This window comes from Psittacula echo, assembly GCF_963264785.1.
Source record: "Psittacula echo genome assembly, chromosome: 2".
Classification (NCBI taxonomy): domain Eukaryota; kingdom Metazoa; phylum Chordata; class Aves; order Psittaciformes; family Psittacidae; genus Psittacula; species Psittacula echo.
The window spans coordinates 156,912,596-156,936,766 of record NC_137737.1 but is presented as its reverse complement, the minus strand read 5'-3'; the positions used below and the strand labels follow the sequence as shown (position 1 = coordinate 156,936,766).

Below are 24,171 nucleotides of genomic sequence, written 5' to 3'. Positions count from 1 at the left end.
CCCCGCTCCGGTCCCCCGGGGCAAAAAGTGTTTCCAGAGGGGAGAAGCGGGACGGGCCGTGGGGCGTCCCTTCCTCAGCCCCTCGACATGTGCGTTAGCCTCAGGCTAGCGCCTGAGTTTTGGAAACTCGTTTTTAATGGCAAATAGGCACATCCTGTATGTACATATTCCAATTACAGGCCAGTGGCTACAAAACTGTTAAACTGTAATTACAGGCTGCTAAATACCTCTTTAGCTGCTGTAGTACGCTAAAAGGGAATGCTGCCTGGTACTCCTGACACTTGTCTGTGGTATGTTGAGGTGTGGAGGGCACATGAAAACTATTAAGTGATTATGGGGTTTTGTCTTTATTATTAACACATTCCTGCGTGTCTATTGTGCAGGTACCTGGTTACATGGTTACATGTCAGCCTCAGCCTGCTGAAGGCAATGGGTGTTTTGCTACTGATAGTGTTGGCTCCAGAAGTTAATCTGTGCCAATTTGGTAGGAACTACTGTACTTCTACTGAGAGGGAGTCAGCTGTTCCAGAAATGATGAGGCATAGTTTGCATTTCATTAATGGGTTGAATAAATAGTTTCCAATATGCTTTACAAACAGTATGCCCGATGATTTGTGTTGGTAAGAAGTCTGCTAAGATCACTAATTAACATGAGAGGGAAGAATCAGAGAACCACAGACTAGTTTGTGTTGGAAGGGACCTTAAAGCTCATCCAGTTCCAACCCCCTGTCACAGGCAGGGACCCCTTCCACTAGAGCAGCTTGCTCCAAGCCCCTGTGTCCAACCTGGCCTTGAACACTGCCAGGGATGGGGCAGCCACAACTTCTCTGGGCACCCTGTGCCAGCGCCTCAGCACCCTCACAGGGAAGATTCTTCAGAACAAGGGCTTTTCCACAGTACACAATGCTAGTTCACATAGAATTTAGAGAGGAAAGGGATGTACCCATAAAGATCATATTAAGTGGAAAATACAGGGACTTCATTAACTGAATATTACTAGCTTATATAGAATTTGTCCAGTAGATAAGGACAAGACTTTCCTACAGATGATACTGATTTATTAACAAAAGATAGACCCTTAAGCAGTTGTAAGCACCTTAGTGCAAGGACAGTACAGCGATGTGTTTACTTGCATCAGTTCTAACGTTACTGTATTTGGAGACCTCTTTTATAGTTAGCTATTACAGGTAACCTACATCTCTCAGACTGCATAATTCCCTTAAGGTTACAATTTCTGTGAGGCTATTCTGCGTAAGTTATAGCTGAAGCGAAGCACAGTATCCTACGATACCGTATGGATACTTGGCAGGCTGTTCCTCCGGTTCCTTCCCTGATCCTTATCGTCTTGCGACATCTTGTGGGCACAGTTGACATTACTATGACAGTGAATCTCTCCCGTGATTTCAACGTACATATAAACCCATCAAACTACCAAGATTTCTGAGGGTGTCGAGCTATTTGGAGACCAATTTAGGATCCGTATAGATCCCATGGGATCAAGGGACCTGCCTGCAGTCATTTTACTCATCTGTGGACAGTGCAGTTTAAGGTGGTCTGGACAAACCAGGACTCACTCTTTCTTCTCTTCCAGGTCCTATCTCGTTCTCAGATATTTCCTCTTTTGCTGCGCAGTGCTCCCTGAAAGGCCATACTGGGTCAAGTCTGTGTTCTTCAGTACTGTGATGGGCGGATGATGCCTTTCATCTGACAGATAACAAGAGCACAGCAAACTTGAAGGCATCTTTCCATGCTGCTAACACAGCTTTAGTCTGTGGGAGACAGAATCACGACGTAGCTGTGGAGCATAGGGTGGGTGTGCTCACACTCTGAGAATACAAGGATATTGCAATGTCACTGATGTTTAATAATTTAATTTTTTTAGTATATTTTGAAATAGCAAAATTAATGTTGTACCAGTAATGGAATGGAACCTGTTCCTAATTAAAACAAACAAACCCATAGAGTAGTTCATAGTAAATTATTTCTCCTGAATCAGAACCAAATTGGGATTGTTATTAAGAATTCTTTGTTAAGCCTGACTAGGAACAGGTAAAATTAATCTCTGCTCTGGAGAATGCCGAATAACAGTTTGCCTAAAAACTAATACACCCTATTCAGTATGGACTGTTTGTACTAATTACAAACTGCAGAGCAGCATCACATCTCAGTCTTTCCTTTTCTCCTCTTACTTGGCTCACCAGTCTGTGCTTGAGTTCTTTTTGCTGTGCTTTGCAGACCTGAATAAGAAACGGCTCAGTGCAGGTTATTTTTGAGCTCTCTAAATAAATTATGTTTAATAAAAGAGTGGCCAGAGATGCTATTCTTGTTCTTTAGTGAAGAATTGTTTCTTGTTGCTGACATTCTATTACAGAAAGTGCATAAGGCAATTCTAGCTGCACTGAAGATCTTGCATTTATTCTAGAGAGAATATTACCAGAATATGAGGCAAAAAATGTCCTGGAGAATTTTCTTTACATAAAACCAGAGCATAGCTAAAAAGATTTGCTGCTATGTTGCTGAGTGATGTCTTAAAACAAATTCATACACATTTAATAAGTTAATAGACTAATTAGAGATGTAATTAATGATCTGTAATCACAGGAAAAAAAAGACATTCACAATTATTATATAAAGAACAGTGGATAAATGCTGGACTAGGGAAAAATCTGCTGGTGTCAGCAGACAAGAGAAAGAGCTGAAGTTAGTCTGGCAAAGTATAAATGCAGTATGTGCATAAGCAGTTGGCACAGACAATAATAAATGTAAAGTTATATTTAAAGAAAGAGGTGTCTAGCACAAGATGTATACTGTAACAAAAGAAATTCACTGCTGCAGCAGCATTCCTTAGAATTTAGATTTGCAGTAGAGCCCTATAAAAGCAGCATTTATAAACCAGACAAGTTCATGATGAAGCAGAAGTATTTCTTGCGCAGTGCAAAGGAAAGCTGTTCTTCTGGGATCTGGTGAAGTGTTACTTGGTGGGGATAAGAAGGTTGCATGATATTCAAAATATAAGATAATCAATAATAAATAAGTAAGAGGTTGGAAGATACCAAAAGGATCTGAGTAGTTGGTAAACTATATGTTACTGCACAAATGCAAATAGAAGATGACTGAACTGACAACAGTCACTTCAATGTATGTAAACATTTGGAGGTCTTGGGTAAGGCTTGCTGTGTAGCAGTTCTCCGTAAGCATAGCTGGAGCAATGAAGATTATCAAAAGCAAAAGTAAATTAATCAAGCTTTTAGGCAGACAATATCATGTGTAATCTTCCATTTCTGTTTTTGATAGATACGCATTTAGGCAGCTTCTCTTTGGAGTTGTCCTACCACGTGGAACTATTCACAACATTAAATACTTCCATCCTGGAGATCTTAGGAGACTGAGTAGCCTAATGGAAATAAGGGAGCTCTTAAACACAGCATTTGCAGAGCCACGATCTAAATCATCTTCTTGAGATAATAAAATATTAGATACTACAGTTGAGGCTGTTCAGCCTGGAGAAGAGAAGGCTGCGTGGAGACCTCAGAGCAGCCTTCCAGTATCTGAAGGGGGGCTATAGGGATGCTGGGGAGGGACTCTTCATCAGGGACTGTAGTGATAGGACAAGGGGTAACGGGTTCAAACTTAAACAGGGGAAGTTTAGATTGGATCTAAGGAAGAAATTCTTTACTGTGAGGGTGGTGAGGCACTGGAATGGGTTGCCCAGGGAGGTTGTGGATGCTCCATCCCTGGCAGTGTTCAAGGCCAGGTTGGATGAGGCCTTGGGTGCCATGGTTTAGTGTGAGGTGTCCCTGCCCATGGCAGGAGGGTTGGAACTGGATGATGTTAAGGGCCTTTCCAACCCTAACTATTCTATGATTCTATACAATGTCCATTTAGTAATAACTATCTTAATTCAAGCCATAATTTGCCATTACCTTTTTGTCTTGTAGGTAAACTTCTTTATTCAACAAAGTGAATAAACTGCTGACATAAACTATGTCAAACACTGTTTCTAAACCCCTCTCCAACCAATAGTAGGGAGTAGATTTAGGAATAATTGTGCTGGGTTTGGCTGGGATACACTTGATTGTCTTCATAACAGTAATACGGGGCTACATCTAGGATTTGTGCTTAAAATAGCGGAGTTGATAATACAGGGATGTTTTTATCATTGCTGAGCAGTGCTTACTGTTACGGAATTACACCCACCCGCCACTCTAACAGCATCTGACTCAAGGATCCCACTGAGAATGGGAAGTCCAAGGTTGGATCACTGAGGCAATCAAGTCGGGCACCAGTATGATCCACACCTACAGGTTCTCAAGGCCAGCAACCTGCTCTAGTGGAAGATGCCCCTGCCCATGGCAGAGGGTTGGAACTGAATGAGCTTTAAGGCCCCCTCAACCCAAACCATCCTGATTTGGGGAAATTGGGGATTGCCCTCACCCATGTGCAGGACCTTGCACTTGGCCTCGCAGAACTTCATGGCATTCCCACATCCCCCACTAGAAAAGCTCCCTAACTCTGACACAAAGCTCACGCTTCCCAGTCTTCAGATTTTTTGCCCTTTAAGCTACAAGACACCAAAAGCTGATTTCAGGATGTGGAAGTGCTGGGAAGGCTCACTGATGGCTGCTACTTAAGTTTTCAGTTACACAGTGGGGACAGTGGCAGCTGGGATTCACCTGCCACTCATGCTCATTGCTTTCAATGAGCTCCTCCTATTCTTTGAGAAGCATTTCGTGTTTACAGACAGAAATTGGGGTAGCGACAGGACACGCACCACGGGCAGCGGGCTGACAGCGACCAAACCCCTCCCCACACGGAACCGCTCTTCACATGGCGACCCTCCCGCACCACCGCTCCCCACACACGGACCCGCCGGCACGTCCCCCCTCAGGGCTCCCGCCTCCCCCTCCCGCTCGCCCTGTGCGCATGCCCGCGATCCCCCATTGCCGTCAGTTCCGCCGCACCCCGCCCCTGCCCGCCCCGCTCGTCCGGCAGCAGGAGCAGGCGGGGCCGGTTCCTGTCCCGGCTGTGAGTGCCCCCCCCCCAACACCTCCCTCCCTTGTTAGTCCACCCGGGGCAGCCGCCCCGCCTGTACGCGAGAGACGCGGCCCCACAGCGGCTCCTCAGGGCCCGTTCTTGTGCCGCTCCCCCTCAGACTCCTTCCTTGGGGGGCGCGGGGGGTGTGTGCCTGCCGCCGGGCTTGCCGCTTGTGTTAACGTGCGTTTCCTTTTGCCTCCTAAACTTCGTCGCGCCCAAAGCAGGGGTCTGGAGGGTTGTGGGGAAGCGGAGCGGTGGCGGTGCCCCATAGGAGCGGGGTGAAACCCCCATCCCGTCTTCTCGCTTCCTCGCTTCCCGCCCGCTGCAGCGGAACGCGGTCGGGGCCGGGTGCTGCTCCGCTGCCTGCGGGGCTGGGGGGTGGGCTTTATAGTACCCGGTTTTGCGCTGTCGGTGATGATGCGAGCCCCTCAGAGCGCTGCTTTTCCGCCGCCTGTGCTCGTGGGTTTAGAGCTCTGGTTCTGTTTGGTCAGACCGGTAGTGTCAGTGTGACACTGTGCTGCGGGTTTGTTATTGTTGTTGTTTGCTTGTTTGTTGCTCTTTGGGTGTATGTCCTTGTCAAAGGGTGCTTTGGAGCTGAAATTCACCAAGGGGTCTATGTGGTTTGGAGGTCTCAGAGGGGATGTGAGGGCTTTGCTATGTGCTGGTTCATTTAAGGCGCAGATGCAGCGCAGAAATTAGTTTTAGATAACTCAGGGGAGAAGGGACTCTAAATGTTTAAATATAAAAGCAGAAAACATTGCCTGCTCCTTCTGATGAACCTGCATGTGTTTTGAAGCAAGAATGATTTCACTTCACCGCAAAAATAAGTGTTTTGGACTTGATTTTCCTCTGCCTGGCCATGTGCAAGCATTGACAGCTATGTGAAGTTTGACCGTTTCGATTTAGTGTTGGTTTACATCCCACCTCACAGTTTCCCATATTTTCCCAAGATATGGATGGGGCTTGGAGCAGCCTGATCTGGTAGAAGGTGTTCCTGCCCATGCAGGGGGTTGGAACTGGATGAGTATTTAAGGTCCCTTCCAGAGCAAAGCATGGTATGTTGTAGGGACAGACTGAAGAGCCTGAGTCCCAGAGTCATCGCTTTCTGCAGTGGCAAGCACTTTATGGCTCTGGTAGAGAGTCTCTGTTTCCCCATCTGTTAGGTTGGCTCGTGTGGCTGTGCAGTGAATAGGAAAATGATCTGGTTAGGAAAAACTAGTGTATGGATTTTTGTTTGTGGCCATACTGATACATGACTGAGAACACTCCTTGAGCACTGTATAGCTTTGGCAGCAGGCTGCATAACTGAAGATTTAGTAAAATGCTGAAAGAAGTATTAGTATTGTAATACATACATAAGAAGAAATACTTCCCTGTGAGGGTGCTGAGGCGCTGGCACAGGGTGCCCAAAGAAGCTGTGGCTGCCCCATCCCTGGCAGTGTTCAAGGCCAGGTTGGACACAGGGGCTTGGAGGAACCTGCTCTAGAGGAAGGTGTCCTTGCCCATGGCAGGGGATTGGAACTGGATGAGCTTTAAGATCAATTCCAACCCAAACCATACTATGATATATACTGGATGCAGAAGTGTTCAGCATGGAAGTCCTGGTTTAATTCAGCAGCCATGTATATATGTGAATGTTAAAAAATAATATGTATTTTTCTCTTACTAGCGTACAGCTGGTGCAAAATGAGTGTTCCTGACTACATGCAGTGTGCTGAGGACCATCAGACTCTCCTGGTTGTGGTTCAGCCGATTGGCATTGTACCTGAAGAGAGCTTTTTCAGGATCTACAAGCGCATCTCAGCAGTGAGTCAAGTTAACGTGCGCGACTCTCAGCGGGTGCTGTACATCCGTTACAGGCACCATTACCCCCCAGAGAACAACGAATGGGGGGATTTTCAGACACACCGAAAGGTTGTGGGGCTGATAACTATTACAGACTGTTCTTCTGCAAAGGACTGGCCTCAGACGTTTGAGAAGTTCCATCTTCACAAGGAACTGTACAGTGCTACTCTCTATGATTCCCGCTTGTTTGTCTTTGGGCTTCAAGGAGAGATTGCAGAGCAGCCCCGCACAGATGTGGCGTTTTATCCCAGTTATGATGAATGTGATACCGTGGAAAAGAGAATAGAAGATTTTATCGAATCCCTCTTCATAGTGTTGGAGTCTAAGCGACTTGACAGAGCCACTGATAAGTCTGGAGACAAGATCCCACTCCTTTGTGTTCCGTTTGAGAAGAAGGATTTTGTAGGTCTGGACACCGATAGTAGGTAAGCAGCTATTTTTGTTAGCTTGCAGGTCTTGAGAAAACATGTGTGGCACTTGCTAGCCTTTAAATAAGCCTATTAGAGAGGACAAAGCACACTTTGTTGCAAGAAAGGTCATGCCCTGTTCTTATTGTGTATGTCTGCTGCAATTTAAGAGAATCTAATTTGTAGTCTGGCTATATTTGATGTTTTGAGTTTAGATATATTTAATTTATGAGGCTAAACAGATAGCAGGATGAAGTCACAGGAAATGTTTGTCAGATTCTGCTATAAAAAGACATTTTGCTGGAAAGCTTCAAATGGCTTATAGATATACAGTATTAACAACGAAATTCAGTTAACATTGATGAAAAATATTTGTTTATTATGTTGAGTAGTATCTGACTAATCCTACTTACCATGTTTTTTTTTTTTCCTAAGCCTCTGTCTACTTTTTCATCAGTGACCATTTGTTTTGGTGACTAAGTCCAGCATCTTCCCCTGTCCCTTGTTTTTATTTAAATGTTTGATCTTGACCCATCTTGTTTTGCTGTTCTTCTCACAAGTGTTCTCTTTGGTTTTGTGTATGTTATATATCTTATTTTTCCTTGTCATCGTCCCTCCTTAATCATCTGCATGCTCAGCTTTCAGATTTGAGTGTTACATAGTTCTTGTGTAAGGGATTAGTAATTCTGGCTTGCTAGCTATGGGCAGGTGCAAGATATGTTTGACTTCACTGTTCACAGTCAAATCCAAAGGATGGAAGCAACTGTCTTCCTTTTGTCTGAGAAAAGACAGAGGTGTGGAAGCCCTATCAAAATCCATAATATGTTTGGGAATAGTATCTTTCATGTCTGTCTTGTACTGCTAGGGATGCAGCAGGGGTTATTGTGTGGAAGAACTCAGAGGTATCTGGACAAGGTTGTCCAGAGCAATCCAGGCAGGCTTGTGAAGCTTCTGATCATGTTAATCAGCTCTGCCTGCATAGTTAGTCCTAGCCTTAGAATCTCTATGTAAGAATGTGATACACTAATTAGTTTCTAATTAGTTTGAAGCCCTCCATTAAATTATCTCTGATTGCTTGAAGGACCAACAGTACCTTTCTGCCCTGCTCCTGATCCTCTTTGCTGGTGGGCAGTTGAACTTGCTCTGATTTGCTTTACCCAATATTGTTCCCTACTTGAGCTACTCTTTCAGTGTTCTGGTTAGTCCCTCCACTATTCAACTCTAATTAGCGGTATAAATTCCTAGGTTATTAGTTTTTGTACTCTGCATGGGTGGTAAAGTTGTGTAGACTAGACAAGCCCTTTTAAAATATTGGCTTGAATTACTCAGTTTGGATGATTACCTTAAATGTAATCACAGAGATTTCCTTTTACAGTTAGCTAAGAAATCTGAGTTTTGTCCAAAAATCTCCAAATCAGAATTAATTAAGCTGTTCAGTTGTGCCTTCTAATTAACATGCTTCCAAATTGTACTTTGGAAGTTAGTTGCTTACATAAACTACATATTTATAAGCAGTGGCTGTGTTGTAGCTAGTGGCTAAATAGTTGCTGTGAAGTTCTGAACTGATGGGGACCTAAACTAACAGGCAGTGTGTTTGCCCACATGTATCCAAGAAAGTATTTTATGCTGTTGCCCTGAAGCATTGAAACAGATTTAGTGTGATGCTTGAATTCTTTGCAAAAGACCCCAATTTTGTAAATACATGGGTTTATGCAGAGTTAACCCCTGTTTCAGACAGACATACAGCGTTGCTGAGTGGTTTGAATACCACAGTTTTTCCAGTAAATCTCGATCAGTGGATATACCATGTTGCTGCACTTAACCCAAAGAAAAGGTATTAAATACTCTCATCTTCCCTCTTTCAGTTCAGGAGGAAGAAAGTTTTTCAGCTTTATTTTGCTGTGGAGTTGGGACTTTTGATTGCTTTAAATCTTAGGATTTATATATGAATATATAAGATCTTTATATTCAGTTTAGTATTTTGCATGGATGAGGAAGCAAATATTCTGAATGCCTGGAGATTTTTGATATCTTTGAATTTTGTACACATGGAGGAGAAGTTTATGTAATCCCAAGTAAGCATCAGAAAAGGAGTTGTCCTGTCCCTATGCACAGGGTACCTGAGATTGACTGCACAGGGACCTGGGCACCTTTCATGGAGCATGATGTATCTCTGCTTCTGTGTTCTAGTTCACAGAAATTCAGGACCATGAAATGTAGTTGAAATAAGATGAGTTTATTAAACTAACCTACACTTTCAAGCCAAAGTCTTGAAATGTGAAATAGTATATTGCATCATTATTTGGATTGCAATAAGAAGTTTTTATTTTAGTGTGTTCTCTTTTGCAGTGATGGATTACCTAACTAAGGGGAAACCATTGCGTTAAGTCCTAACAGGGAGATACTGGCCTTGAAAGAACCTTCTTCAACAGAGTCCAGTGTCTGTTTTTGCAGGATGTGGTGTTGTATAATGCTGTTTAGGGAGGGGTAAAGGTTGCCTGAATGCACATGTAAAAGCATCTAGTAGAGTAACTTCAGCTGCTTTGTTGGTTTTGAGTCTGTCAGCAAAATGAGTCTGAAGAATGAATTAAAAAGAAGGATGTTACTGAGATATTGAAGCAAATGAGACAGCTTATTCTGGATTAGGTGGAAATTTCTAAAGGTTTAAAGGCAAAGAATATCCCCATACTCTTTTTTATATATATCCTGTGTTCCTTTAAATTTATTAATATAATGTATCCTGACCTCTCAGTCAGTGTGCAACTAACTGGCTAAAAAGCACAAATAATCTATATTAAATAGATGGAAGAGAAGGCAGTGAGAAGAGATGGAAGAGAATGCTTGTAACAGAGAGTATATGTCTTTGCTGCTGTTGTTGCATGTATCTGCTTAGGCTAAATAAGATTATCTCTTCCTGTAACTTCCCAAAGTGAAACTAAATTTCACAGTGTGTAGCAAAGGTCTCATTAGCTGTAGAATGCAGCTGTAACCTTGAGCTAATGAACAGGGATGATAGATTGGGTTAAAAAATGTTAAGAAGGTACATGGGACATAGTAATTATGACCCTAACTATTCTATGATTCTATGTGATTTAAAGACTAAATGGAAAGTACTGAACTTTGGTTTTGTATCTTAGAAGAGACTTTTTTTCTAAGCCATTTATCGTAAAATATTAAGGTTAGTACTTGTGTTATGAGCAGGACTAGATACACAGAACTGAGCTTCTCTCTCACCCAGTTAGTAAGATGAGCATGAAGTTGGCTACATAATAACTGCAACATGATGGGCTTCTTGTAAGATGCAGGGTTCGTAGAATCATAGTATCAGTTAGGTTGGAAAAGACCTTAGGAAGATGGATTATACTCCATTTCAAGTAAGATAATTCTTGGAAAAAGTGGAACTGATCTTTGTCTTTTGCAAGTTACTTGGGTAATGAGCAGAAGAGACAACATTCTGAGAACTTGTACTGAGATGATGGTACGCACAAACCCACTGTATTATTTCTGTAGATTTTTTCGGTTGATAGAAAAATTAATGCATGAAAAATAGTGGGCTTAAGTCCTGAGAAGGTTTGAGGAAAAATTGTTCTGTTAAATAAAAGTTGTAGGACTGGGAATCTGACCTTGGTTTAATTCCTAGAGCAAGGAGCCAATAGGTGATCTTGGTAAACATGTTAATTTTTGTTTCTTCAGCTGTAAATTAGCTGAAATATTGATGTGATCATGGGGCTGCTGAGGATAATAGAAAAAGTTTCTGAAATCAGTTGTACTTACTAGTTATTTGTAGAGGCCAGGAGACTGATTGAAAAGAATGAAAATGCATCGTCTTATGGTGATACAAAGGTCCTACAAACCTGAAACTGGGAAACATACTTGCCAGAAATACCAGCAATCCCATTTGTTTAATTTGTCTATTTTATTTATGTTTTCAGCTTAAAAAAAAGAAACATACCCATGTATGATTATAAATCTACTTGGATAAACTCATTTTAATGTTATTTACATCAGTTTGTGTCTTAACTTCTTTTTTAATGCTGGTAAGGCATTCATTAAATATTAGTGAGTGATGAGAAAGTAGGGCTGTATTTATAGATATGTCTTTCTCTACACGATATCATAGATGGGATTTGTTTGCTGATTTATTGAAGTTGATGATACCTCAGTATGTGTATGTGGCTGTTAATTTTTCTTTCTGTTCTCTGTCTTTCTAATTTTTGGTTTGTTCCTTGTTTTTTTTTTCCTCCCTTCTTCTCTCATACTGCCCTGTGAGTTTGTTGTTGGGTCTAAAAAGGTAGGCTGTGATTGCGTCTATTTAAAAGTAGTTAGCTTTCTTCCATCTACTGCCTTTCCACTCCGCCTTCATTGCATATTTTAGTGTGGCTTTTTCTCTTTCTTTTTCACTACACACAAAAATAATTGCTGCCTGGAGCCTTACGACTGTGGTTGACCCCTTTTTGGCGCATTTGGCAATTATATTTGGTAGCAAGGCTGAGTTCTGTTGTAGGACACACATAATTTGCTTAGGTGGCTGCTGGCCTCTGGAATTTGCTTTATTTTTGAAACTCCAAAGCCATGAAGCTGTTGCTGCCTGTGTTTGGTTTCCAAATTCAAAAGTTCTGGCAGTTGATCAAATGCTGTAGCTGTGCCTTTTCAGTTGGGACAATGTAATGATTGGTGATACCTCTCTAGTTGTGCATGCTAACTGGAATTAGCAGGATTTGATGGACGTTTTTTGTTGAAGCATTTTGCATGAATACTTTTGTAAATTCATTTTGCATGTTTCTTGTTTTTAAATTTGGCCACTTTGGAAAAAAAAAAATGGGGCTTCAAACCTATTGCTGGATGGTTTGTAGTGAAAATAAATCCTGTCTTGAAATACAACATTGTTCCTCTGAATTTTCCATAAAATTATGCTGGGATCCTAGAAAAGAGTTGGGGATAAAGGGGTAAAGCATGTGTCCTTTATGAGGTAGAAATGAAAGTGATGTTGAGTGGTGCTTTTTGGTTCCTGGAACAGGTTTGTTCTCCAGTTTGAATCAGTAGTAGTGGTCACTGATAATGATGATCATGATTATTATTCTGAAGAGAACATTAAAAGTGTGTTAGGTACCAAATTATCCTTACAGAATAAGATTCTAAACAAGTTTTGTAGTCAACTGTATGTGTAAATGCATTGAGGAAAGGATCTTCTGAAGGAGTTTGGATGACTAACGCTCTGGAGTATTCCACATCTGACCCTGCGTTGTGGCATTGCTCTCCTTGAGGGTGTTTCCAAGTGCATCATGCTTCTGAAGGAGCTTGTGGTATGTTTGGGTGAGACTTGAGTATATCTTTGAAACTTAATGTCTTAAAATGATCTTCTAGGGGAAAAATAAAGTGGAATGGATCTTAGCAGTACGGTACTACAAGGAGCTGACCTAGAAAGGTTGTCATCTTATTCTAGAAGAGGTAGCAGTTAATTTACATGGAATTTCTGCCATCAAAGAGATTAGAATTAAACAGTAGAGAGCCAAAATAGTTAAACAGTGTTTTAATGAAAAAAATAAATCAGAAGTTGTCTGTAAGCATCTTACTTTCAGCTTCATGGCGAGATTCTTCAGGTAAAGCTGTGAAGCAAAACTAGCAGGGTATTAAAATGAATACTCATAATTTATGCTGATATATATACATATGCATGATTTTTCCATTAAATTTGCACCTCAGTATGCTCTGAAAAAGCCATCATTCACATAGACATACTTGTAATGACCTGATATTATAAATTAATATTAGATTTTCTTCACAATAGGCTTCCCAAATACCAAGTAAATGGAGTTTTGCTGTCTGCGGAGAGTGGGTTTTGCTTCAATAGGATCATAGAATAGTTAGGGTTGGAATATTTGCCTTTTGTCTTTTTGGACATACTTGCAGTAATTGGGCCAGTGGAAAGAAGCCTGAATTCGTTGTACTTAATTGTGAGTGTTAAATTAAGACACAGGTTATACATATGGTGCAAACTTACTCTATGATTAGTGAGAAAATGTTTTCCAGGAGGACGGTGAAGGCTTGCAGGGACTGTAGGAGATAGGTCCTATCTTGGCACCATGCTAAAAAGCCTTAAAGTAGGTGGAATGAATTCAGTCTTTGAATAATTCATAGTAAATTTCTTCAGCACCAGAGATAAATTATCTGTTCGTTTATAAATAAGGAGAGTTTCTAAGAGAGATGTGTTTTATATGAACAGTGTTTATTGATGTCTAAGTGAATAATTCATCCAAACTTTGCATATATTGACTTATGCATAAATCTGCAGCAAAATCAGGTATTGGTTAGGAAGAGCTGTTGGTGAGGCTGTATGATTGAAAGGATCCTGGTATTAGGTTCTGATTGAGGAGTCTGCCACCATCTCTTTTCCTTTTGCTGTATGACTCATTTGTATCAGCTTAATCGTATGCATTCTGGAAACCCACTTAAAAACTACAGTTTTGAGAGAATAAGAAGTGTAATTTCTCCATAAACAGAGAGATCACTTGAAAGTGTAGAGAGAGGAAATTTGAAGTATTGCCATTTTTGAAAGGGATTAGAGCTGTGTAAGGAAACAGTGATTCTCCAATTCCACTGTTTATTCTGTAGCACTTTTAATTTCACTCTGAAATGCGGAGATTAGTAAAACCTGACTTGTAAACAGCTTGCACTGTTCTGTACAATACTGATTCGAGAGTACGGAGTATCTTTTTGATGGAGGTATTTCTTTCTAACTCAAAGCTCAGACTGAAATCCTGATGAGCTTTGGTGCCTTTCCATGGTTTATGTAGGGCAGCTTTCATTTGCACTTTGATTTTTCTTGCCTTTTTTTGCTGTAAGAATATCTGTAAAGTACATGCCTGTTGAAAAATAGAAGAAATAGTGCAATTTTTTGACATATCTGAAACATAAAGGACAAGGGTCATATTTAGCTTCATTTAATGGCGTCTTCACATCAGTTGTGAATATGATGTGATAGATCAGAAAAGTGGGAACATTTATATCAGAGTTATTTGTAACTTTTTAGGCAGAGAGGAGCAATAGGGGACATGCTTCTTGTCTCCTTCTATCATTTCTTGTAATCAGTGACACTGGTTCTGGTTGCTTTTCTATTTAATTTTTATCAGAGCATTGTATGTGCTTCCTTGTATCTTCTCTTTTTAAATGTCCTCCGTCCATATAGATCATTTACTTTCTCTTCATCTTGAACTGTTCTTTTTCAAACCAGCTACAAGGCATGAGGCATTTGGTGGCTGAAATGCAGTGGTTATCCTTTGGAATTGCTGCTTCTCTCTAGTGTAAAAAACCCAACCCAAGAACCTCATAAGCAAACAAACCAGTAAAATGTAATTGCTTTTATTATTACCATTTCTCCCAGCCTTTCTACCTTAAATTTTAAAGGAAATAATTTAATATGCTTATTCCTACCCATACACTTTCTGTGGTTCTTTCCTCCTTTTATTCCATTCCCATTACAAACTTCATGAAGGCAGTCTGTTCACGTGTTAGAAGAGGTTATTTCAGCCTCACTTTAATTCATCTCTGGGGTCCTTTGGGAGGTTCTTTGTGAGGAAAAAACCCACCACCCCAAACCCCATTTCATTCCGTAATTATGGTATTTCCTCTTGTAGTCAAGTCTTGCTCTAGGGCTGTAGGGTTCAGCATCTGGAGAATGGATGTTACACTGTTTTGAAGTTGTTAGGTTCTAATATGCTAGGTAATTTTGTAAAAGGTATTCTCTCGAACTTAGTGGAATTGAAACAGTATCACTACACCTACTAAAATTTAGTGATCTACTAAAAGCTAAAAATGTAGAACTATGACAGTCAATCCAAGATGGTTCTTTGTATTTTTTGTAACCCCTTTTAACCAGATTCTTTGGAGATGCTTCAGGTGTATAATAAAAAATGACATCTGCAGCAATTCTTTTAATTAAAATTTAACTCTCAGGTAACTTTTAGTTTAGTTTAAACCAGCCAAAGAACAAAAATCCCTTGGTATGAAGTTTGGGCAATAAAACTGTAAGCCTGTATATGTACTTAGAAGACATTATTAGAGGAAAAGGATATACTATTGGACTAATGTATATAGGTGAATAAAACATCTAAGTTGGTGTTTAATTTTTCATTAAGAAAACAAGTCTATAATGCAAAGCAAGGACATTCTTCCTAGGGAATGCTTTTGCAGGAGGGTGAACAGGAGAATTGCTGATGGAGAGTAGCATTGTTCTGAACTGAGGTTTAAGCCATGAGGTGCTTTGAACATCTAGCATGGTGTACTTCACATCTGTTAATGTTTTTTTAGATGCAACTTACTAAACCCCAAAATGTAAATAGGTTAGTGCGTTTATCACATGGATTTGTGCACAAGTCATGTTTTTATTTGTACCAAAGTGTCTGTTTAATATATTCAGTAGGACTTCATTGGCCTTGGCTGTTAGTTTTGTTTGGGGAAGGGAAGAACTTCACCATTTATTTTAATATGTAAGAAAAGGAGGAGCAAGAGAAACCCTGCCAGTTCTTCCCTGAAGTGATAGTGGTCTTTCAGTGGTCATCCTTTCAGAAGAAAAACGTCCTTGTTTCACATTTCTCATTGTTTCACAATGAGATCTATCTACCATTGGAATACCCTCTCCAGGGAACTGATGGACTCCTCAATGTTGGACACTTTTAAGAGTAGGCTGGACATGGTGCTGGGACGTCTAGTGTAGGTTTTGCTTTGCCTAGAAAGGTTAGACCAAATGATCCTTGAGGTCCCTTCCAACCTGGTCTTCTATGATTGTTTCAGGACCATGACATTTCTAAAAGCACAGTATTTCTTCACAATAATAAGGAACTCTACAAACAGTGAGAAGCCAGTGCTGGCAGCAGCAGCAGTTGCTGCGTGGTGAGAGGAATGAGAGGCCTGGGAGCTCCCCAGTGAGTGTCTGAGGGGAGTACCTGGGCAGGTCCCACCAGTGGAGATAAGTGCGGGTCCCCTGCTTTTTCAACCTGTGGACACCAGTGACATGGTAAAGCAAAACCCAGGCAAGATCAAGCAGGAGTTCAGGGCCTTGGGGGCACAAGTGAAAGAGGCAGGGGCGCAAGTGATTTTCTGTGATGTCTTGTCAGACAAAGATAGTCAGATGGAAGTCAATCCATCCTGAAGAACAGTACCTGGCTTCATGGCTGGTGGTGTCATTAAGGCTTTGGTTTCTGTGATCATGGGAAGTCCTTCAACAAATACAGCCTTTTTGGGAGAGACAGAATCCACCTACCTATGCAGGAGAATCTTCACTAGTAGATGGGCTGACTTTGCCAATACTGCTTTAAATTAATGAACTTCGGAGGGTAGTGTCCAAAATTGTGATGCCTGCAATTCATAAGGAACAGGGTGAATGAGTGCACCTATGAGAGTAGTTAGGAATGCTCCTCAACCCTCTCCAAAGGCAAGATTCCTTGGTTCAACCAAGTAATATGGGTGACAAAAAGGAGGAACTGGTGCTCCATGCCCAATCTGAGAGTTATGATTTCAGGAACTACAGAAATGTGGTGGGAATATTCATGACTGGAAGACATGAGTCAGGACAACATGGCTGATGAAACCTTACTTCAGCTGCTTAAGGAAGACTTGGGCCAACAGAACCTGCTTCTCATGAGTGACTTCAATTACACTGGCATTTTTTGGGAAGCAGCACAGTGGTGTACAAGTTGTCCATCAGTTTCCTGGGATGCTTCCTGCTGTAGGTGCTGGACCTGCCACCTAGGAGCAGTGCTAGGCTACTGCTCACAAACCGAGAAGATTTGCTTGGCAACATAGGTTCCAATGGTAGCCTTGGATACAGTGACAACAATGTTGTGTAGTTTAAGATCCTGCTGAGCACACTGAAGACCAGTAGCAGCACAAAGACCCTGGATTTTAGAAGAGCCAACCAGAATAACAACCTAGAGCCCAGGTACAAGGGATTCCATGGGAAGCATCCATGGAGGAGAAAGGAGCTTGTGAGTGCTGGGAGTTATTCAAGAACAGCCTCTTGGATGCACAAGAGCGGTCCATTCCCTGCTAAGGGAAAGGCAGAACAAGAGATTGCCCTGGCTTAGCAATGAGCTTTTGGGTATGTTTAAAAGCAAAAAAGAAGCATACCAGCTATGGAAAGGCAGCCAAATACCCATTGAGGACTAGGAGAACCTTGGTTTGGAGGTTTTCAAGATATAACTGGACAGGGTGCTAGACAATCTGATGTAGGCTCCCCTTCCCATGAAAAGTCGGACCAGAGGAACTTCGGAGGTCCCTTCCAAATGGGATATTCTATGATTCTGTTCTATTTTATTTGTGATAAAGCTATTAAAGTGCTCTGAAATGCAGTCTTTTACCTTTGACTATGTGTGTAAATGCTGTGTAGGCAAAATACATGATAGATTACTTTTTTTTCAATATATCCTCAAATTATTGGGTCTTTTGCATATTATGCTGGTTAGAATTTGCTCATTTGCTCAGAGAGAGTAAATGAATGTTGATCTACTATTAAGGAGGAAAGAAAATTGACTTTAAGTGTTTAATGCCTTAAATAAGCATTTCCTGTAACTAAGTGTAAATGGTATCTTTTATTTTGCAGGCACTATAAGAAGCGTTGTCAGGGCAGGATGCGGAAACACGTTGGTGACCTGTGTTTACAAGCTGGAATGTTACAAGATTCCTTGGTTCATTATCACATGGCGGTGGAACTTCTGCGCTCTGTGAATGACTTTCTGTGGCTTGGAGGTAGGATCAAGTGATGATGGTGATTCAAAAAGTTGCTAAACCCAAGTAAATCAAACTGTCTTCTCTAACTTTCCTTCTGTATTGTGTAAAGTAGGGGTGATTTTAGTGACCAACATCTGAATATTGGGTGTGATTAAGAATGAAGTTGAAACAAAAACGAGTAAGAAGTGAAAATGTGTTTGAGAGAACCTGCAACGTAAAATGTGTCACTGTAGTGAAGTATGTACTTTGAAAAAGAAAAATGATTCTTTGGAAAGTATTTGGTTTGTATTTTCAGTGGATTGTACAGATGTTTTAAAAATCTTTCTTGTGGGTATATATTATGGACTGTTGGGAAACGATTTCTGCCTTTACATCTACCAAGATCACAAGTATTTAACTTCCGCTGGCATAAATTCCTTCCATTCACATTAGGTCCTAGCCTTCACTTTTTCCCTGCCTTTTCCTTCATCCTTTCCTTTTCTCATTCCTGCTTTTTTCTGTTTATTGGATATACAAGTGATCTTTGAGCACAATTTCTGCTTCTCAAATTCATACCCTTTCAGGACAATTGCTGTCTCCAGTTCTGCTTTCAGCTATCTCATTCTACTTGAAAATCCATTTAGCTTCCTAAGGTTGCATATTTATATTAAATTTAATTATAATTATCTAATTATGAATAAATAAGAATATTTATTACTATCAATCACCATATTAATATTTATACATTTATGCATTTATATTATGTATTACATTATTATGTTACATTTAGCTCCGTAGATTACATATTATGAAAACCGTAACACTTGACCTTCCACTTGCTTCCTTTTACTTTTCCAAAAACTTAATGGCTCAGGATTCTTCAATCAGGAAAGGAGATCTTGATCTTGTGTAGAGCATGAAAATATTTTAAGGCCCATCTGCTGCACAACCAAATTATACTTATAGACTCATAGAATAATTTGGATTGAAAGTGACTTCTGGTGGTCCCCAAGTCTCATCTCCTGCTCATCTCACATCCAGTTAAATCAGGGTGCTCAGGTACCTGTCCAGTTGAGATTGAGGTGTATTTAAGGATGGAAGTTCTGCAGTCTCTGAGCAACCTGTTCTAACTTTTTGCTGCTCCTAGTTTGAAAAAACCCAACAACAAAACACAAATTTCACTGCATTAAAGCAGAATTTCTTGTGTCAACTTGTGTTAGCCCTAATCCAATCACTGCACCTCTTCGGTGGTTTTGTGGATTTGTGTCCATTTGGATTAAGTGTTTTGTATATCTGTCTTCCTCTATTGTGGCTAGTACAGATTCTGTTTGGAGAGGTCTGATGGTAAACCTTGCCAGTGAAAATAGAGACAGAAAGGGCATTGAGTATCTCAGGCTTTTCCATGACCTTTGTCATGGTTTCCAATTTAAGGTGTACTTCAGGTTTGTGTAAATAGACTTTACTACATGATACTTTGCTGCTTCTCTTCTAATCTGTTGTCTTTCTCTTTACAGCTGCTCTTGAGGGGTTATGCTCAGCATCAGTCATTTACCATTATCCGGGTGGTACTGGAGGTAAAGTTGGATCTCGCAGGGCACAAGGAGGTTCTCTTTCTGCTGAGGCAGGCAACAGGCACAGGCCAGGTAAGGATGGGATTTTGTTTTTACTCTGTTTGCCACCACTGAAGATCTGGAAGTTTCCTTCCTGAGTGAGTCCTAACTCTATGAAACTACACCAATGACAGGATGGAGGAAGAGGGTGGGAAGGGAGAACGTATTTCTTTTAAAGATTATTACATCAATGGCCTCACTGTTTTGGTGTTAATGTCAACATGTACTTCACATAGAGTTGCAAAGGTTTTGATCTCTTCATCTGATTGTTAGTAGTGGCTGCATTAGTTTGAATTTTGCTGGAGGAGATGCAGGCAGCTTTCGTAAAGTACAGAATATGTGCAGCTCTGCCACATCACAAAAAGTTAGGTACATTTATTCAGAGGTGTTTTGCTATTCTAGAGTCAATATTTAATAAATAGATTTGGTTAACTAAATACTGATAAACCAACATAATTTTTAATGTTTAGCATACTTTTTCTAAGCTCTCAGATTGAGTAACTAATACAAGGATTAACATTGATGTGATAGACATCCTTTGAGAAATAGTCTACTTAAAGTATTTTAGAAATCACTAGGAGAGTAACAGAGAATAAATACCATTAACTCTGCTGTTCACCTGCATCTGGAATAATGTGTGCCATTTCCCATAAGAAACCTTGTACTATCCAAGATGTTCTTTCCCTATAGTAAGCCCCATATCCCTGTAGGTAGTAACCCTCCCACCCCCAGTCTGTAAGGTGATTCAGCTCTGTTGGGTCACTTTAGGTTCTTGGGGTTCAGCTGCTTGTCACTGTTCCTCTGCTCGTTTGTGTTTGTGGCAAAGAACCTTTAATCACATAATCTAACACCTGCCACACAGTGTTAAGGCTCCTGAAAGTTTCTGTGATTCCAGGAGAGGCTGTGTAGGGCAGTGAATGAAAAAGGTTTTGATTATTATGAGCTAGATGGGCCTCTGTTCTAACCCAGCTGCTGCTATGTGTATACTCAGGTTCTTACGCAGTACTTAAACAACCAGAAGCTGCATTTAAGTGCTGGCATTAAGTTGTTTTGTGTGTAATGTGATCAGAATGAATTCTTCCATCAAAGGAGAACAACCACTCATCTTTATTCATCTATAAGTCATAATCTAGTTAATCAAGTAAACACTTGCTTTATATTACCTTTATTACAAACTGTGTATGTTGACATCAGGTAGTTGATACAGTAAAATTGCCTTATTTCGGGAGAGAATACTAGTTTTTCATATAATAATTAGTCATTAAAATCTGTACTTATGGTCCCATTACCTGTGAGGGCATTTTATGTTGTCTGTTACAGTATAATTTCACAGTTATTGAACTTCATCCACTTTTCAATGAGTATTTAACAGTAGATGTTGCAATCTGTTTGTAATGGGTGCTCCTTGTTACTAAACAAGGTAATAACTAAGTCATAGCTATCAAAATAATTGAATAAAATATATTTTGGGTATATTATTGCTGCTCCTCTGTATAAATTGTCTTGTAATTCCAAGTCCTGTTTGCAAACTTGTTAGTTTTGTCATACTTAGTTTCATATGGCAAGATTTTCAGACGATTTTTGTGTGAAGAAAAGCTGGTTACAGATTTTTTGTCATCATTTCCAGATGAAAATGTTAGTGCATGGCCCAGTAGATATTGCTCCCTAACTCTACTTATGATCTCTTAATGTTTTCAGACCTGAACTGCTGAGCTCTGTCCAGCCAAACAGCTGTTGGTGTGATGTCTTTTCCCTACAAGGTTTTCTGAAAGTTTCTTTTCAGTACCTTTTTTTTGACTCCGCAGTGCCTTTCATTTAAAATCTTTTCAAAATGCACCTTTGTTTATAATCCACATTATTATAATTAGTTTTTGGGGACAGTATTTAATCTGGGGAACAAATTCTAATGTATCTTTCTGTAGGATAAGGCCAGAAACAAAAGGGGTTTCCAAATTCTTTGCAAATCAAGAAAAACTGCACTTGGAACTGACATTCAATTCGTGCCCACTCTTGAGGCATTACAGATGTGAGAGTTACCTTTATTGCTTCCTGATGTGCCTGGAATTGCATCTCTTCTTGTGCCTGTACTTCAGCCTTGACAGGACGGGGTTTCTTGGTACTGTTTTTGTGCCCAGACCCGGTCAAGAGAAACATCCTTTTCTTGAATCTCCTGTGATTTCCACCATTTGGCATGTTGAGGCTATTGCACAGGACCTGGCTGCTGAAAAAGTGTAGTGGTGTCTGCTTTATATAGAAACATCTTGGGAAAGAGAAGCATTAATATCATCTCTCTTTGCATGGTACAGAGCACAAGCTTAGGAGGACAGCATTAAAGGGTTTATTGGTGTACCCTTCAGCTTTTTCTGAAACATTTTGGATAGGACTAGTTCATTCAGAAGAGAGTTGGTTGATAACCTAGTGTTTAAAGTACTTGTCTGATGGAATAAGGCATGGAATCTTGCCTGCTCCAAGGACAGGTTTCTTCTGTGGTCATTGCCATGAGCAAGCTGCAGTGTTTAGCTGATTGATTATGAAACGACGTAACATGGACCTGTTGGAGGAGTCCAGAGGATGCAGTGAAGATGCTCCGAGGGCTGGAGAACCTCTCCTGTGAGAGAGTTTTAGAGATCTGGGCTTGTTCAGCCTGGAGAAGAGAAGGATCTGGAGAAACCTGGAGAAAGGGACTTTGGACAAAGACCTTTAGGGACAGGACAAGGGGCTTTAACCTGCCAGAGGGAAAATTGAGATGAGCTTAGGCAGAAATTCTTCCCTGTGAGGGTGCTGAGGCGCTGGCACAGGGTGCCCAGAGAAGCTGCGGCTGCCCCATCCCTGGCAGTGTTCAAGGCCAGGCTGGACACAAGGGCTTGGAGCAACCTGCCCTATTGGAAGGTGTCCCTGGCCATGGCAATGGGGTTGGAACTAGATGAGCTTTAAGTTCCCTTCCAACACAAACCATTCCATGATTCCATGAAAAGGGAACTTTGATTTTTCAAATCTTTAATCAAGGACTTCGCACATTCCTGAATCCTTCCGTTTGCAGGGGGAGAGCTTTAGGCTGTGTCCCCTTGAAGGGATGGGTTCATGTCTGTAGCTTTCGGTGTAAAAGATGATTTTGAGTTGCTTAGTTCCTGTTGGCCAGGAACCTGGCCATATTCAGTTGGCTGTATGATTTGTATATTGAATAACCAGAGTTTAGATTGCTTTATGTGTCCCTTACTAGCAGTTTTGGGTTTCTGCATTGTGTTTTATTTGCTTGAAGTGCTAAGCTCTTTAATTTTGTCACCTGACCTTCCTCTTTCCGCAAGCAGAAGTAGGACACCTGAGTGAAGTGTTGGAATATCTTATTGATCCAGCTCTAGATCTCCACCAGCCTGAGGTTTGAGCAAATCAACTGAAGGGAGATCCTGCCTTGCTCAGAAATCAATGGCTTTTGACTGCTTAACAATTTTACTCCCATGTTTAATCAAAGTTTAGGGCAACAAGGTGTTATATACCTGATAATCCTACTTTGCTATACTCTCCTGGCAACTATTTTATGTGAATATCCTGGCTCGTTGGGTTGGCATGACTCAATTATTCAGAAAATTTGGTGGAGTGAAATTAATGGCAATTGAAAAGGATACAATTGCTTGGAAATGTTATTCATGTGTATTGTGTAGATTAAATGAGCTCCCACAAGGAGATTTAAGTGCTATAGGAGCTGATGTTAAACTACAGTAAGTGAATTGTGACGGAAACTTGCCAACTAAAGCAAGAAGAAAGAAAAGGATATGGCTTTAACTTACACACTGAAAATTCTTCAGTTCTTGATGTGCTTTAGAATTCATGGCAAGTTTATGGGATTTTTACATTTATTTTTTAACAAAATGAGATTTAACATGTGTTGACTCCTTGAAATATAAATGGTAGTCCTGCAAAACAGCAATGATGATCCTGATAAATCTTATCATTTTGTTCAAGCTTATTGTGTTGGCTGTATTTAAGGCTGAAAACAAAATCATTTTTGTTCCTCCTTTTAGGGGCACAAGAAGTTCTCATTGATCCAGGTACATTATTTTCATGCATGTTTCCGAAGTATTTTCTTTCATTATTTGCATATGTTTTGCATTTGTATAGACAGTTACTGCCGTTGGCCAAAACTAGGACTGATTCCTGGTGTTTCAGGTTTTGGCTATAAATCTTGAGGAAGCAAAGAGCCTGAAGGGTAACTGGCACAAAATAAATGATGTAGTTCCATGATTGTGTCCCTGTAAATTTTAACCAAGATTGTTTCTTCTTATGAGTAGGGAGGATATACATTTTTTAAACCAACAAACCTAAACGATCCCATGTAGTCTTGTAGTGCTATGGGGCTCTCTCAGTCATTGATAATGAAGATTTTACGCTTAACTTCCATGAAAACCCTAAGGTTTAATCTACAGATGTGCTTGGTAGGATTCTTTATAGGTTGATGAACATATGAAATAGTTGTTTCAGTGTTTGAGCAGAATGTGTTTCTGAATATATACACGGAGTAGAAAGTATGTTTAACGCATACTTTAACTTTCTGTCCACTGAGAGTTAGAACAGTT

General features: G+C 40.5%; 1 protein-coding gene across 1 annotated transcript in view; it reads left to right on the top strand.

The window, feature by feature from the left end:
• Positions 1-5,190: 5,190 nt before the first annotated feature.
• TRAPPC9 (trafficking protein particle complex subunit 9) overlaps positions 5,191-24,171 on the top strand; it is a gene marked incomplete at its 3' end in the record, with an annotated part of 503,806 nt that continues 484,825 nt past the window's right edge. The window contains exons 1-6 of the mRNA XM_080610640.1: positions 5,191-5,214; positions 6,704-7,304; positions 11,557-11,577; positions 17,884-18,029; positions 19,505-19,633; positions 23,620-23,646. Coding sequence (XP_080466766.1) covers positions 6,721-7,304; positions 11,557-11,577; positions 17,884-18,029; positions 19,505-19,633; positions 23,620-23,646 — 907 coding nt within the window. The 5' untranslated portion in view covers positions 5,191-5,214; positions 6,704-6,720. The remainder of the gene's footprint in view (positions 5,215-6,703; positions 7,305-11,556; positions 11,578-17,883; positions 18,030-19,504; positions 19,634-23,619; positions 23,647-24,171) is intronic.